The sequence below is a fragment of the Chlorocebus sabaeus genome, chromosome 8, assembly GCF_047675955.1.
Source record: "Chlorocebus sabaeus isolate Y175 chromosome 8, mChlSab1.0.hap1, whole genome shotgun sequence".
Lineage (NCBI taxonomy): Eukaryota > Metazoa > Chordata > Mammalia > Primates > Cercopithecidae > Chlorocebus > Chlorocebus sabaeus.
In genome coordinates this window covers 66764499-66780990 of record NC_132911.1, presented here as the reverse complement: position 1 = coordinate 66780990, position 16492 = coordinate 66764499, and the positions used below count along the sequence as shown (strand labels likewise).

The following is a 16492-nucleotide window of genomic DNA, read 5'->3' as shown; positions in this document are numbered from 1 at the left end:
TGTAAATTAATTTAACAAATGGATATTATTTCTTTTTCTTTGAAGTTTGCTAAATTTCATTTAACTTTTGTCCTTCACCGTCCAATTTTAATCCTAGAAATGTAGCTTTTAAATTTCTATTCTTTTAGCAAATTAAGAGTTACTAATATTTGGGTTCCATAAATAAGTTCTCACACACCTTGAGTTAAAGTGGCTCCTACAAGAATAAAGTAGAATTACATGTTAAATGCTTTTATTGTTTTTCAGCTTCAATTGTTATTTGATTGTGAGATATTCCATCTGGTTTTTGTAGTAGGATGAAAGTTCCAGACAAAAGTTAACCTTTAAGGGAGCATAGACAGCTGGATGCTTCAATATGCTGATTTTAACATGCAAGCACACCGACAATTACTACACACACAGCTGTGTGCTGTATTTTTCCTGTACTACTGTTATTCCTGAATCAGAAAGCAGGCAAAGGTGAATCAATGCTGAGGGCTTCTAAAGGGCAAAGGAGATTCTAGCTCATTCTTATTATCAGACACTCAGATGCTTCCTCTTTTTTAATTCTGTCACTTTTTTGCCTCCATTCAGTGGCCTCTACTGGAACCAGCCAGTTCTGCTGGACAATCATCTTCTGGACAATCTTCACTCTAGTAACTTTTTCACTATTGTACAATATCAAAGTTGCAGTGCCTACCACAACCTGAGGAAACACAAATCAGATGCACAAACGCTTCTAGGGTCATATGTATGCAAGACACCAATTAAGTTCAATCTGAAGCCTATAATTCCTCATGCCATTGTAGCATAGGGGCTCAGAGACAAACTTTCTCTGTGCAAAAGTAACTATTTAGAAATGATTAATATTATCTGTGATTTTTTTTCCTCCAATTGTCTACATGGAAAAACTTTATCCAAAGAATTTAAATGACTTGTGTTTTGCCTCTGGAACATACTTGGGAGTAGCATTGAGTAAGTGTTATCTTAGGTTCCTCTGCTCCTGCAGGGCACTTCAGCTTACTGTTCATCAATCATAATCTCACATGTGGTGCAGTTTTATTTTATAAGGTTATCCAGTAGTACATACTGCTATTCTGGTTTTAAAAAGTAAATAAATGCCACAAAATGTGTTTATCGGGGTCTCTTTTATAATTTGTTGATTGTTGCAAATGTAAACAGAAATTCTTCATCATCAAGACTGTACTCTTAATTAACATGTCACTACACTGAGAGTTTGCATTCGAAGCAAATTAACATCACAAGACAATCCAAAATCTTAATGGCACTTATAAGAATAATGGTTCTACATATTGTTCTTCTCCAATGATCTTATCTTCAATTGACTGCATGAAAAATTCTGTAGCAGTAGCTTTAAATTGTCTTCAAAAACACAGAAAAACATTTGAATATAAGCTATAAAAGTGTGGTTTCTTCACAGCACCAAAATTCTCTTGATAATGGTGCTTACATGAAAATTCAGCTCAGCAGTTGCAGTCTACTCAGAAAGGCTTAATATAATGTAATCACTGTCAACAAATTTCAATGTATTAGAATAATTATAGACTCAATAAAAATAAATATTGACTTATTGAAGTTAATGGAAGAATTTGCCATGTTTGGAGATTCATCAGCAGAGGCCACTAGCCGTCGCTGGAACAGATCAACACCAGTGTGAGATCAGGATCCTTCAAACCCTCCAGCATAATCTTAAGGCTGACTATGTAAGAAGACCCACTACCTCCTGTTTCTTCTCCCAGAGTAGAGTTGGGACCAGGCAGAGGTCAAGGCCTAAAACAAGGTCAACTTTGGTAAGGGGAAAGAATAGATCTGAATCAGATATGAAACAAACTTTTTATGACCAATGTTGTCATTGACTCTGTATACAATGTATTATGAAATGGGAAGAGGGTTTGGGGCAGAAGACTGGGGAAGCAGTTTATTCAAAGAAATAAAACCATTTTGTGATTATTATCCCATGAGTTGAGACAATAAACTAGATACAAAGGTAAAATATTTATCTTTAAATATTTATCTCAGGCGTATTTTCCTTAGAAGAAGAAAAGATGAAATACAAAGAGCAAAGACAACATATTTCTGGGTAGTGTTTCAATTGTATTTGCATAGGCTTTGTTCAATAAGTGATTCTAATCATATAATAAGAAACACAGCTACTGTTGATAGAATAATATATTCATCTGCTCCTTGGTAAAAATGATTTGAACCCCTGTGGAAAGGCATAAGATTACAATACAAATTTCTGATTAAAAACTCCTGATACTACCCAGGTTGTGGCAATTACATGGTAGTTTAGACTGTGGTTTATATTTGTCATTGGCCTATAATGTAGCTTCACATTGGTATTTTTGGATAAAGATTTTTAAAGTATTTGTATTTGATGAAATTTATGAAGAATATAAGATTGAGTTTAACCTTGCTTGTAATTTTCTTTATAGCAGAAAAGCTACAGGAGGAATCAAATTATCTCACTATAAAAAAGAAACTGAGGACTGTATTTTCAGAAGTTATGTTCACTTAGACTCATGCCAAAGGAAAAGATGTAGCTTAAATTTTTGGAATAAGAAACTCATACCTATATTTACATTGCCTTGCTATTTTTTAAAAGGATACAATTGCTTCTCTTTGGATAAAGATTCTGTAGGAACCAAACATAACAACGAATATTTTCAGACCTTTGGTTCTCATTTAGATTTAGTACCTGGAAGCAGATTGTGATGATTCTTCCTTTACAGATCCTTAATAACTGGGCAGATACTCATGGCCACTACCACCACCATCAGTCAATATTATAGACAGAAATATTCCTTTAACTCAGCAGGATACATACCTACTAATATATTAGATCAGAACCTGAAATATTTTGTTATTCTAGTGAAATGAATATATATATTTCCCAAAGTGTCCATTGATATAGACAGACATCCCATTTACTTCAGGATACAGTATAGTGCATAGGATATTATTCTTGTAGTTCCAGAAGTAGGCATAATTTGACTGTGATTCGAGGATGCTATTTCTGTACAATTTGCCAGATATGTTATTTCTGAATATAGACATTCTGTACCCTACCTCCATTCCTCTTTAAGCATCACATTTTAAGATTCCTTTTGAAAAATGTCCAGGAAGGAAGATATCAAAAAGAAAATATAAATATGACTTAAAAACTCATTACTAGATTCAGTAGGTTGTGTTCGTTTAAATAAAAAAGGAAAGATACTATATATCCTTGATTTAATTTCAAACTACTATCAGAAAAATAACTCTATGAGATGCAAAAATATTTGAATGTTTATAAAAGACAATGGATAGATTTTAAGCAGCTGAGGGAAACTGAGAGTTCTGTTTCCTCTGCAGTAGTTCATGTACTGAACTCTGAATTGACTGTCTAGAATTTTTTTTACTGGAAATTGTCTGCCCAAAAGCTGTAGTTGATAGAAGAATCCAACCTTGAAGGAAAATGAATCTTGATCAAGAAAAAGAATTTTCCCAGTAAGTGCAAAGGAACAATTCAGGGTAAGTAATAAGAATGAGCCTTGTAGAGGAAGAACTATTTCACTGATGCTGCCTGGCTGCTCAGGTGAACTATTCAGCTGAAGATTTAAAAAGAGGACCCTCATAATGATGGTGTCAATTTAAGTCAAAAGAGGACAGTAAAGTGCTATTATGGCCTTCTGGGGAAATGGCTTAAATTTCTCCAAGAATCAAAATATCCACAAGTTAGAAAAAGCATAGCTGTTAAAACATGACATAGAGAAACAAATGCAGGTGGGTTTTCCTTCTGTGTAGGAAGCAACTTGCTATAATGGGAAATGAAGTGGCCTTGGGAAGGAAGCATTAAGACCCAATGTCTCAGTTTACTGCTATGTGCCTTGAGCAAGTTAGCCATTCCTAGCTGAGGTTCCTCATTTATAAAATAAAGATACTAATGTCTACCTCTGAGGTAAGGATAAAATGGAAAAAACTGATGGAAAGCCCCTGTGCCATGTAGGAAATCAGTAAGAGTTAGTCCATTTCCCTTCCCTGTCCCTTGCCTGTAAGATTTTAGAAGGTCTTTGATCAAAGCTCATGATTAATATAAAATAAGTCCTTGTAGAATGTCTTTCATTCATTTTTATGTCAAAGTTATGCTCATGCACAGTTGTACGGATTCAGAATTCTATGAAAATGTGACACACTGAAAATTCTCTAAGACTACTAATATGTAAGTACCAAACCTTTCAAGATAAGTCAATTAGGAGAAATATTAACCTAAATTTTCTAGGTAAAATGTACCTAGAAATGTTTAAATTATTTTAAATGTAAAATAATTAAAAGATGCCATTGAGACAGATTAGACTAATTTCTTTGGAATAAAAGTATTAAAACTTGAGTTCTCAAGATAACTTATTTTTAAGTAACTTTAAGTGTAGCAAATAAGATAGGTTTTCATATTTAATTCTAAATGTATTCCTTGGGATGAAAAAATTATTTCAAGACTTGTAAGTTTCAAACAAGCAGCAATAACTTATTAATTGTGCCCTTGATGATCTTAAAGTGTGGCATGAAAAATAGCCTTAGCGACTTCCAAAGATGTTTAAAGTACTCCTAGGGGAAGTGGTAGGGACACCAGGAGAATCTGGCTGCTGATGTATATAAAAAAGCTATTTACATGTTGGAGGAAATCATTTAATTAATACTGTTACAGCTGTGAAGTTAATATGCAGTTCTGAGGTCCTATCACAAGGGACTCTTTTCTATTTTTAAACAAGTCACTCAGTCCTATAATTTTTCCCTTTTACAGCTCTGGCATAGTAATAAATATGTCCCAAAGGTTTTCAGGATGAGGATCGTGATGTCTGTTAATTTCTCCAATAATAATAAAGATGATGATGTTGATGGTAATAATGAAAACCACCATTTACTGAAACCTCACAATATGCCAGGATCATTTCTAAGCCCTGTATAGGTATTATTTAATACTTTCAACAACCCAACATGATTATTGTTGTGGCTTTCCTCATTTTGTAGAACAGGAAATTGAGGCTTCAGGAGATTATACAAGTATAGACAGACACTTTTAGTTACCTACCCACAGTCATTCCCCACCCCACCATACATATACACATTCCTTTAAAACAAGGCATCCATTACCTTCAAGTGCTAGAAGGCATGGGGAAAACTAAAACACTCAAGACCACAGTAACAAATGCCTGCTGCAGGGCAGGCTGGCAGATGAGACAAAAGGAAAGGGAATGTCTGGAGGCTGTGATCAAGAATCCCATAATAGGCAAGAGGCATAATTGTTTATGCCTATGAGAATATACACTATTAGTTGATAAGAATGGTTAAGACATGCTCTGTGGTGACCATGGTTGTCTCTCTTTTCTTGAGACTACCCCATTTTGTTTTGTATTGAAATTAGCTTTTTCCCAGTTTATGGAATCAGTGAGACCTCTAATATTGAACCCTGTCTTCCTGTGGCAAATAGGCAGATGTTGATCCAGCTGGGATCATTACACCCTCCCTCTATCCCGCTCTAGTAATTTAAATAGTGAGCAGGTGGACAACAGCTGGATCCTGTTTGCATCTCAGCTGTGTCTTTCTGAAAAGACTGTCATTCCTCTGAGCCTCCAGTGTCTACCTAAACTCCTAGCTGTTCCAAACCCTGTCCTCCTGTCTCCTGCTTCTCTGGCCTCTGTTGTCCCTCCAACACAGTGTCCCTTCTACATGAATTAGCTAGACATAAGGAGAGTGGGGGCAGTTAGAGGCTGGCTAGGCAGATAGAGTGGGAGGGTCTAAGGAGAGAGACAGAGCCCATGGGGAATGCATCTGCACTGCCCCTGTGGCGTAGATAGCAGGTGGAAATGTGGTTAAGTAAGAACTCCCTCTTATGCCAGGATGTCTGCTCAGAAGGGACTGTCCCAACTTAGGTGAAGGCAAAATAAATCCGCTAAATGTCCTTAAATTGACCCAGGGCCATTTGTAATATCACTAACATTGCAATTTTGCCCCCACCCACCCTCTGTGGGTTTCGCTTAGGCACTCATGAATAATAATCAACATGGAATCACTCTAGCCAACATTAGGCATGCGCAGATGCAACACCCGCAAGGGGCAGCTTTACCCCTCTCCTTAAGGCAGAACACACAGAAGACTACCTTGTTTCTGCCACATAAAAGACCCAAACTCAGCCCCATTTCTGGCAATCCACTCTCGGATCTCCTCTTGCTGTTGAGAGCTTTTCTGTTGCTTAATGAATCCTACTCTGCCTTATTCATTCTCCGGTGTCCGCGTGCCTTATGCTTCTTGGTCATGGATTAAGAACTCGTACCTTGTTAAACTAAGGAGTAAGGAAACTGCAACAATAATTTCTGTCAAGTGACCCAAGAATATTAACACAATCTGTGATGAATAGTTTATAAGGAGTTTGATGTTGGAACTATTAGTTCACATACTCTAATTGATTCTGTTACTCAAAACTTTCCTCCTGAATTCTCTAACATAAACTTTTCTCAATCTTTACTAAATTAATTAAAAGTTAAATATAAGGAATAAAAACAAAACTAAAATGAGATATATAATACACACTGTATATATTCGAACAGATTTATTCTAAAATCATCTGTAAAACCAAATGTATGAGGTTAAATCATAGACTTGAGAAGACTGGATTGCAGAGAGATAATTCCTATTATAAAGTATATGCAAATTAATATAAAATAGTATGTGCCAAAAAATAATGATATCCTAGAAATAGATCTTATAGAAATGTATTATATCATAAACCAGCAAAAAAAAAAAAAAAAATCAGTGAAAAACCTAATAAGTAAATACTGTTTTTGCCATTGGTCAGTTATTGGTAAAATATTTATTCAGATTTTCACCCTGAAAAATAGAACAAAATTATGCTCCATAGAGACTAAAGTCTAAAAACATCATTACTAAAACACAAAATATAAAAAGATAAACCCTATTAACAAAAAGTGAAAATAAAGCTGTTTATCAAGCACATTAGGAGATATTTAACTTTGAAGAAATAAAAAAAATTATACTATAAACAAAGAAATAAGCATTTTCTTTTCACCATGAAAATAGTCCCAAAAAAACCCAAAATGGTGAAACAGACTAACTTGTACTAATGACACTCTAGATACTCATATTTTGCAGCTAATGGTATACTTTTTGGAGAAGAAATTTAGCAAAATGTATCACGAACCTTTAACATCTCCTGTTAAAGAAAGAGCAGAAATAAAACTATTCATGTTTGATGTAATGCTATACAAAAATTGAAAATATTAACCAAGACTTTAGTAACAACATGAAAATGTTTTTCATCAAGTCCAATTTTTAAAAAGTCAGTGTGTCAATGTTCTCTATAGTATTATCTCAACAGTAATACGAAAAACAGAAGAGAAAAAACATGAAAACACAGCAGAAGGAGAATAAACTGGACTCAAAATATTCGTGGCAGTGGTCTTCAAATGTTTGAAGCAAAAATGATGTTCCTTCTTGTCTATCTAGTTTCTGCAACTTATATTTGTAATTCATGTTTTTTATTATGAGAAAATCAATCAAAAAGAAGGGAAAATCTAACCAAAAAGAACTCTTGCCCCTGACAAAAAAAGAAGAAAAGAAAAATAAGAAAGGAAAGGAAAGGAAGGAAGGAAGGAAAGAAGGAAGGAAGGAAGGAAGGAAGGAAGGAAGGAAGGAAAGAAGGAAGGAAGGAAAGAAGGAAGGAAGGAAGGAAGGAAAAGAAAGAAAACAAAATCTAAAATCATTGTCTATTTCCATTAGAACAAACTATTAGGATTAATAATAACTACCACTTCAAAATGTAGTGAAATGTAATGGGGAATTAAAAAACAGTCTTTAAATACAATCTGACTGTAGATGCTTCTGCCATGTGATGGAGTGACATTTCTCATCTGCAGGACAGAGAGCTCATTTTTAAGGAATACATTTGGTTGGGCCTTTGTAGATAAGGAAAGTGAGGATGCCTGGAAATAGCTTGGATTAGTGAGGGAAAGAAAAAGGTAGAGCTGATTCGATTTGATCTATAAAGGAGCAAGAATTTTGATCTTAACAAAGAGCCTGGGAGAGAAGAAAAGGGAAGATCAGGTGGTGACAAACAATTCACCATGTGGAGTCCCTCTTGGCAGCCTGCCTAATGAGGAATTTCCTGGAGAGATGGCCAAGGATTGCTAAAACACAGAGGTTAATTTAATTCTTGTCTGTAAGGTGGTATCAGGATTTTGTTAGCTCACCAAATTATTTGTCAAATGGTCCTTCCTCCTGTATTTTCTGTAGGAGTTTGAGTAAGATTAGCATTATTTATTTGTTATGTTTGATAGATTGATGCTGAGCAAGGACCTTCACCCTAACCCTTTTTTTGAAGTCCTCCTAAACTCCAAGCAGGGAAATAAAGGAAAATTGCAAAGTTTTTTAAAAGAGACATTCCAGACATCTAGCTAGCCCCAGAGGTAATTAAGTAACTTGCTAAACAAGAAAGTAATAGTAGCCTTAACAATAGCCAAGGGAGGTAAAGCTCCAGACATATTTGCTTTTCCTACAGAAACTAAAAACAACATCTGAACAGACCCCCACTGAGGATCCCCACCTAACAGATCTGCTAGTACACAGAGCCCAGATTTAGGGGAAGAGAAGACTAAACTTTCACTATTGCCTTCTGTTCTAAGTTTTTTCCTCAGAGGCTTAAAGAAAGTCACTCTCCCTAGCAAGTTGACATTTTTCTACTAACCCCAAAATTTTTAAACAGAAAATTCTGTTTCCTCAACCAACTGCAAACCAATTGTTTCTGTTTTGATTTTTTTGTAGAAAGATATTTAATTATAAATTCTTTGCTATCAATATTTTTGATTTTTTTCTATTAATCTTTTAATTTCTGTTGAATCTGTAGTTATGTCACTTCTTTCTTTAATGAATTGATAAGTTGCATTGTTTCTTCTTTTTTTGGATCAACCTTACTACATGCTTATTAGTTTATTAATCTTTTCAAAGAAACAACTATGGGATGTTAGTCAAATTGCTCTTCTTAAGATGAAAGTGTCTATCATTGATTTTTAACTTTTTGTTTTTTTAATAAGCAACTTAAATCTACGTTTCTTCCTCTAAACACTGATAAGAATTCATCCACAAAGAAGAGTGTTTTTTTAATTATGTACTTTTACTTTTCAATTTTCCTTTAAATTTCTTCTTTGATTTGTGAATTATTAACAATTATAAATTACTCTTATATTTGTGGTGGGAGAATATTATCTGTATTATTTCAGTCATTCAATATTTATTGAGACTTGCTTATGGCCCAGAATACCATCTTGATCCTTGTTCATATGCACATGAATAGAAAATATACCTTGTAATTTTAAGGTATTATCCTCTATATGACAGACAAGTTGTTTGATAGTGTTGTTCAAATATTTTATTTGTACTGAATTGTGTCTACTTTTCCTCTCAATAAGCAAGAAAGGGGTATTAAACTCCCCCTACATTAATGGATTTTTCAATTTCCCCCTTTAATATTGGCAATTTTTACCTCATGTATTCTAAAATTCAGTTATTTGGTATAGTTTTGAATTATTTTGTCTGTTTAATACATTGACCCGTTATCATTATAAAACATCTCTGTCTATCTCTATTCATACTCTTTATTTGAAGTCTACTTTTTTTCTGACATTAATATGACTACAGAGGTTTTCTTCTGATTATTGTTTACCTAATATCTTTTTAAATTTAAATATATGTATGTATTTATATTTAATGTGTATTTCATATAAATAACATCAACTATTGTCATTTAAAAAATCCATTGTTCTAATCTCTGTCTTTAACTAGAGTGCTTAGTCTATTTACATTTCATATAATCTTTGACATGGCTGTGTTTTAATCTACCATATCATTATTTATTTTTTATTTGTACCATCTGCTTTTATTTCTTACTGTTTGCATTATTTTTATTCAGTTAGTTAATTAGTTAGCTAGTTATATTCGTTACTCTATGGGAGTGATTCTCAAGCTTTTTGGCCTCAGTACCTTTCTATACTCTTAAATGTTAATGAGTATCCTAAACAGCTTTTGCTTATGTGGATTACATCTATCGGTATTTATATTACTAGAAATTAAAATGATCTTTTTAAAACACAAGAGTGTGCAGCACTGTCAGCCTGCCCAGCATTGTAAGAATCTCAGTTTCCAGGCTCTCTTGCCCATGAGCCAGCTCACTATCTTTCAGGTGAGACAGGACTGCTGTCACTCCATGAATACAAATTGTCAGCAAAAGAACACCTTAGCATACAAATGTACTATTCATAGGCCATGTCTGTCATTGGAATAACACCCAAATCCATAGAGATGTTGTGGAAATCACTCTGGATCCCATTTCTAAAGAAAGATTCACTATCCCAGAATGTATATTTTGGACCAAATTGACAGTATAGGGAGGTTTCTATTAATCTATCTGAGTGGGTAATTCCAAGAGGCACCTGCATGAACTAGCAGGAGATGGAGAATCTAGAAAGTTAGTATATAAACAAGCTCATATGGACAAGGAGTTTCCTACACAATGGAACCAGCCTGGAAAAGTGGCTGGTATTTGTGTTTGTCAAGGGTCTTTAACTTTGCTCTATTTTCCAAAATAGATTTCCCACAGACTGGAATTGAGGCTAAACTGTGGCTAACAAGGGAGATGTTATCAGTCTTTGAGGCAGTAAATAGGAGACCAACAGAAAATCTTTAGGATGCTCCTTTTGGAGTCATCTATCTTTTTAATGACCTATAATACTTGGTTGACTGCTTAATGGCATTTAAATAGGTAATAAAATGAGTAACCAGGATTACTATGTCCATGTTTTCAACCTTGTGCCCAAAGAAATGAGATAAAAACTTTTAGACATGCACATGGATATTAGAAAAGTAGTTACAAAAATTCACAAAAATAACCTTGAGCAGCAGTGGGAAATCAGAGTTACATGAAAAAAATGACTGCGGATACTTACTTATTTGTTCTATCACTTCACAGATTTGTTTCAAAGCTTACCTGAGTTACCACATGTCATGTGTATAATAAACATTGACTACTATTATTATTGGCAAAGCTGATCTTATTATTTTTCACAGAGATTCCATGGAGCCAAATGATTTGCCTCAGATTTCACATTTAATAAGTGCTAAAGAAAAGATTTGGACTAAAGACTTATGATTCAAAATTCGGCCTTCTTTCAAAATACTGTGAAGCCAATTTCGTAGGGCAAATTTCTCTGGTCTAATTTACTCCAAATTAGTGTATATAGAAGAAAAAATAATTTCTACCAAGTGAAATAAAAAATATGATTAAAATGACCATTCAAATAGCAAGATACAAAATGCAATGGGTTGAAAATGTTGTGCTTAACGTATTATTTGTAATTATTTTATTCATAAGATTTGCATTTGAAAATTATTTACCTTATAATCTGCATTTATAGAATGTAACTGGGCATTAATTTAAGTACTTTTTTATGTCTTAGAAATTAGTGTTGCACTACAATCGCTAGCATAATTATCTAAGTTAGATGTGAGTCCAAATATATGGAACTCAATATTGGAAACGTTATTTCTGGTTCCTGAATACATTTGCCAATGTGAGAAAATGGTGACTAGTTCTAATTGCAGTTATTAGAGTGGAGAAAAAAAAAGAGTAACCACCTCTGGAGGCTCTGGAAAAATCCTTCAGGGGTTTTTGCTGCTTGGCTGAATCAATCATGTTTTGTTACCACAAGGACTTCAATGGAACCTAACAATTCTAAAAGCATCCTTGCTGCTCAAGACACTTTTCCTAAAATCTAAGCCACAAGTACGTTACTTAGAAAATCTGAGACTGTTATAAAACAGTAGAATAAGTTAGCATAAATATATTTGATAATGAGAAGTTTTAAAATACGACAGCTTTTTTATACTTTTTGTAATCATACTGTTAAACTTCTTCTCTATAGTGAAAATTGTGCTGGTTCACACAAAAACTGTTTAAGAAACACAACTAGAAACTTAAGTTGTTCTTACATTTGGGTGCTGAGACATTTTTGCAGGAGGCATAATAAAATCATGTGCTTTGCTGACAGTTTTAGACAGGCAGAAATAACGTGTGTATCATTGCCGCATTAAGACAACTGTCTTCTCTTTGATTAAAATTTCAAAATAGGAATCACCACACTGATGCATTTACTTCTTAGTAAACATGCTTTATAAGGGTTTTGTTCTTTGCCAGTTTTTTCCACTATTCATATTCCAGCAAAGACAGAAACTTGCCATTCATATCTGTTACGTTAACATCTTTGTCAATCCCTTTTCCTACTTTACACACAAGCATGTTCAAAACCATTTTCTACTTAACATTTAGACCTGCAGTCACTATATTACGTCTTTTTAAAATAGACATGAGGATACACAGGGAGTTGAGTCCCACTTCAGTATAACAAACTAAACCAGAAGGCAGTTGTTTTGAAGTGCCATTATATTAACATACTCCTAAGTTCCATTATATTAACATATACCTAAGATCATTCTTTCCTAAATGGTACCTAAAGTCTTTTTTGAGTAGCATTTTATAATTCTACACACACACACATGCACACACTCACACTATACCTAAAGTCTTTTTTGAATAGCATTTCATCATTCTACACAAACACACACACACTCACTCTCTCTGTATATATATATATCTATATACCAATATATCTATGTAGTCACAATACCTAGAAGTGTACTCTTTTTAAAGTGTACTTTAAAACCATGATAAACTCACCTTTGAGAGTCCACCTACTTCCAAATAAAAGCAGATAATGAACACATTCCAGGTGACCCAGAGGGCAGTCCACACAGTATACTAGATAGAAATGGGGGAGGGAGAAAGAGAAGAAAAATGTGGAGATGAAAGGCATGTATACCAAATAAATCAATAATAAAAATGTCAATAAGTCTGTCTTCTGGGAAGAAACTGACAGGGAGCGCTCAGAAAAGAGTGCTCTCTATGTGGTCCCCTAAGCTTTCCAGAAATTAAAAATCCAATAGTTTCTACTGCTTTCAGTAGACACCAACAAAGTTAGATTTACTTTTAAAGTGCTTTGCTGGCTTCCAGGTACAAGTTAAACCAAAATGTTGATTTGATTTCCGTTTTCTGAGTATTATCTTTTCTAGGGAATACAATTATGCAAATCTTCTGTGAGCTCTCTATCATCTTTAAGTTATAGTATAAAACTGTCACATTTTAAGGAAAATTTATTGAAACCTAGGACTGAAAGAAGACCATGTTTGAAAAAAACATGCATGGAGTACAAAATTAACAAACTTTCATTTGTTGGACTGTTTTATTAAGAGTAGAATATGTGCCTCTGATTTGATCATGTAATAAAAATATAATCATATAAAATATTTTAAAGCAGAGAAATTAATAAATAGGATTAAGAATGAGGAAATGAACAACAGATTTTCATATCTTCCAGTCATATCCATCCAACAAATTTTAAACCTACTGGTCTTACTGATTAATTTATTATTAAGATATTATGTATTAGGAAATACCTTCTCCCAGAGTATTAGTCGGTCTTAATTAAAGTAGCCCTAGATTGAGAGACTCATCAATGGAGAATGGATAATTGGACTAGGGCTCCCCTCATCCAGTCACTTTCTTATGCAGACAAAGAAATTGAGGCACAGAAAACTGACATACACACTAGCTAGGATGACTGAGGATAGTACTTACTGTAGAATACAAATACCATATCAAATACAACAGTTTGCCTATTCATTTTCTTTTATCACAAAAATGAATGAATTCCTCATGTCATAAGCAGACTTATTAATTGAATTATCATCCTCGATCAGTGATTACAAACATTGCATATTGTTTTTAAATTAAAATAAATATTGAAATCATTTCCTTAGCTTATTCTATACTGTGTCAAATAATGGAATTATAAAATTTAGATTTATTAATATAACTATGTTACTAACAGAAACTTTATCAGAAGCTTTTAACTATTTATGAAATTCAATTTATATTTTGTATTCTGTCAGTTATGAATTCTAAAAATAATCTCATGTAGTGGTGTAGTCCTATAATTGGTTACATTTAATGTTCCATCATGCATTTGTTTTTCTGAAAGGAGGTTTGCTTTCATTTTTAAGAATAATACAATTACAATAATGAGTTAAAGCTCCAAATCACTGGAAATTTAGTTGGAAAACATGTTAAAAAGTTAAGATTAAAAAATGATAAAGGGGATATCACCACCAACCCCACAGAAATACAAACTACCATCAGAGAATACTATAAACACCTCTATGCAAATAAACTAGAAAACCTAGAAGAAATAGATAATTTCCTGGACACTTACACGCTCCCAAGACTAAACCAGGAAGAAGTTGAATCTCTGACTAGACCAATAGCAGGCTCTGAAATTGAGGCAATAATTAATAGCCTACCAACCAAAACAAGTCCATGACCAGACGGATTCACAGCCGAATTCTACCAGAGGTACAAGGAGGAGTTGGTACCATTCCTTCTGAAACTATTCCAATCAATAGGAAAAGAGGAAATCCTCCCTAACTCATTTTACGAGACCAACATCATCCTAATACCAAACCCTGACAGAGATACAACAAAAAAAAGAGAATTTTACACCAATGTCCCTGATGAACATCGACACAAAAATCCTCAATAAAATACTGGCAAACCAAAAACAGCAGCACATCAAACAGCTTATCCACCATGATCAAGTGGGCTTCATCCCTGGGATGCAAGGCTGGTTCAACATAGGCAAATCAATAAATGTAATCCAGCATATAAACAGAACCAAAGACAAAAACCACATGATTATCTCAATAGATGCAGAAAAGGCCTTTGACAAAATTCAACAGCCCTTCATGCTAAAAACTCTCAATAAATTCGGTATTGATGGAACATATTTCAAAATAATAAGAGCTATTTATGACAAACCCACAGCCAATATCATATTGAATGGGCAAAAACTGGGAGCAATCCCTTTGAAAACTGGCACAAGACAGGGATGCCCTCTCTCACCACTCCTATTCAACATAGTGTTGGAAGTTCTGGCTAGGGCAATCAGGCAAGAGAAAGAAATCAAGGATATTCAGTTAGGAAAAGAAGAAGTCAAATTGTCCCTCTCTGCAGATAACATGATTGTATATTTAGAAAACCCCATTGTCTCAGCCCAAAATCTCCTTAAGCTGATAAGCAACTTCAGCAAAGTCTCAGGATTCAAAATCAATGTGCAAAAATCACAAGCATTCTTATACACCAGTAACAGACAGAGACCCAAATCATGAATGAACTCCCATTCACAATAGCTTCAAAGAGAATAAAATACCTAGGAATACAACTTACAAGGGATGTGAAGGACCTCTTTAAGGAGAACTAAAAACCACTGCTCAGTGAAATAAGAGGACACAAACAAATGGAAGAACATACCATGCTCATGGATAGGAAGAATCAATATTGTGAAAATGGCCATACTGTCCAAGGTAATTTATAGATTCAATGCCATCTCCATTAAGCTACCAATGACTTTCTTCACAGAATTGGAAAAAACGGCTTTAAAGTTCATATAGAACCAAAAAAGAGCCTGCATTGCCAAGACAATCCTAAGCCAAAAGAACCAAGCTGGAGGCATCACGCTACCTGACTTCAAACTATACTTCAAGGCTACAGTAACCAAAACAGCACGGTACTGGTACCAAAACAGAGATATAGACCAATGGAACAGAACAGAGCCCTCAGAAATAATACCACACATCTACAGCCATCTGATCTTTGAAAAACCTGAGAGAAACAAGAAATGGGGAAAGGATTCCCTATTTAATAAATGGTGCTGGTAAAATTGGCTAGCCATAAGTAGAAAGCTGAAACTGGAACCTTTCCTTACTCGTTATACGAAACTTAATTCAAGATGGATTAGAGACTTAAATGTTAGACCTAATACCATAAAAACCCTAGAAGAAAACCTAGGTAATACCATTCAGGATATAGGCGTGGGCAAGGACTTCATGTCTAAAACACCAAAAGCAACGGCAACAAAAGCCAAAATTGACAAATGGGATCTAATTAAACTAAAGAGCTTCTGCACAGCAAAAGAAACTACCATCAGAGTGAACAGGCAACCTAAAGAATGGGAGAAAATTTTTGCAATCTACTCATCTGACAAAGGGCTAATATCCAGAACCTATAAAGAACTCAATCAAATTTACAAGAAAAAAACAAACAACCCCATCAAAAAGTGGGCAAAGGATATGAACACATACTTCTCAAAAGAAGACATTCATACAGCCAACAGACACATGAAAAAATGCTCATCATCACTCATCATCAGAGAAATGCAAATCAAAACCCCAATGAGATACCATCTCATAGCAGTTAGAATGGCAATCATTAAAAAATCAGGAAACAACAGGTGCTGGAGAGGATGTGGAGAAATAGGAACACTTTTACACTGTTGGTGGG

The 16492-nt window shown here is 34.3% G+C and overlaps 1 protein-coding gene across 4 annotated transcripts in view; it reads right to left on the bottom strand.

Annotated features, from left to right (window-relative positions):
• Positions 1-16492, bottom strand: part of NKAIN3 (sodium/potassium transporting ATPase interacting 3) — a 764304-nt gene that overhangs the window by 412251 nt on the left and 335561 nt on the right. For all 4 annotated transcript variants that reach the window (XR_012093693.1, XM_073018121.1, XM_073018120.1 and 1 more), the window contains exon 3: positions 12779-12859. Coding sequence is in view for 3 of the 4 variants with exons in the window: in XM_073018121.1 (XP_072874222.1) it covers positions 12779-12859 (81 nt within the window). In the remaining variant the exon portion in view is untranslated. The remainder of the gene's footprint in view (positions 1-12778; positions 12860-16492) is intronic.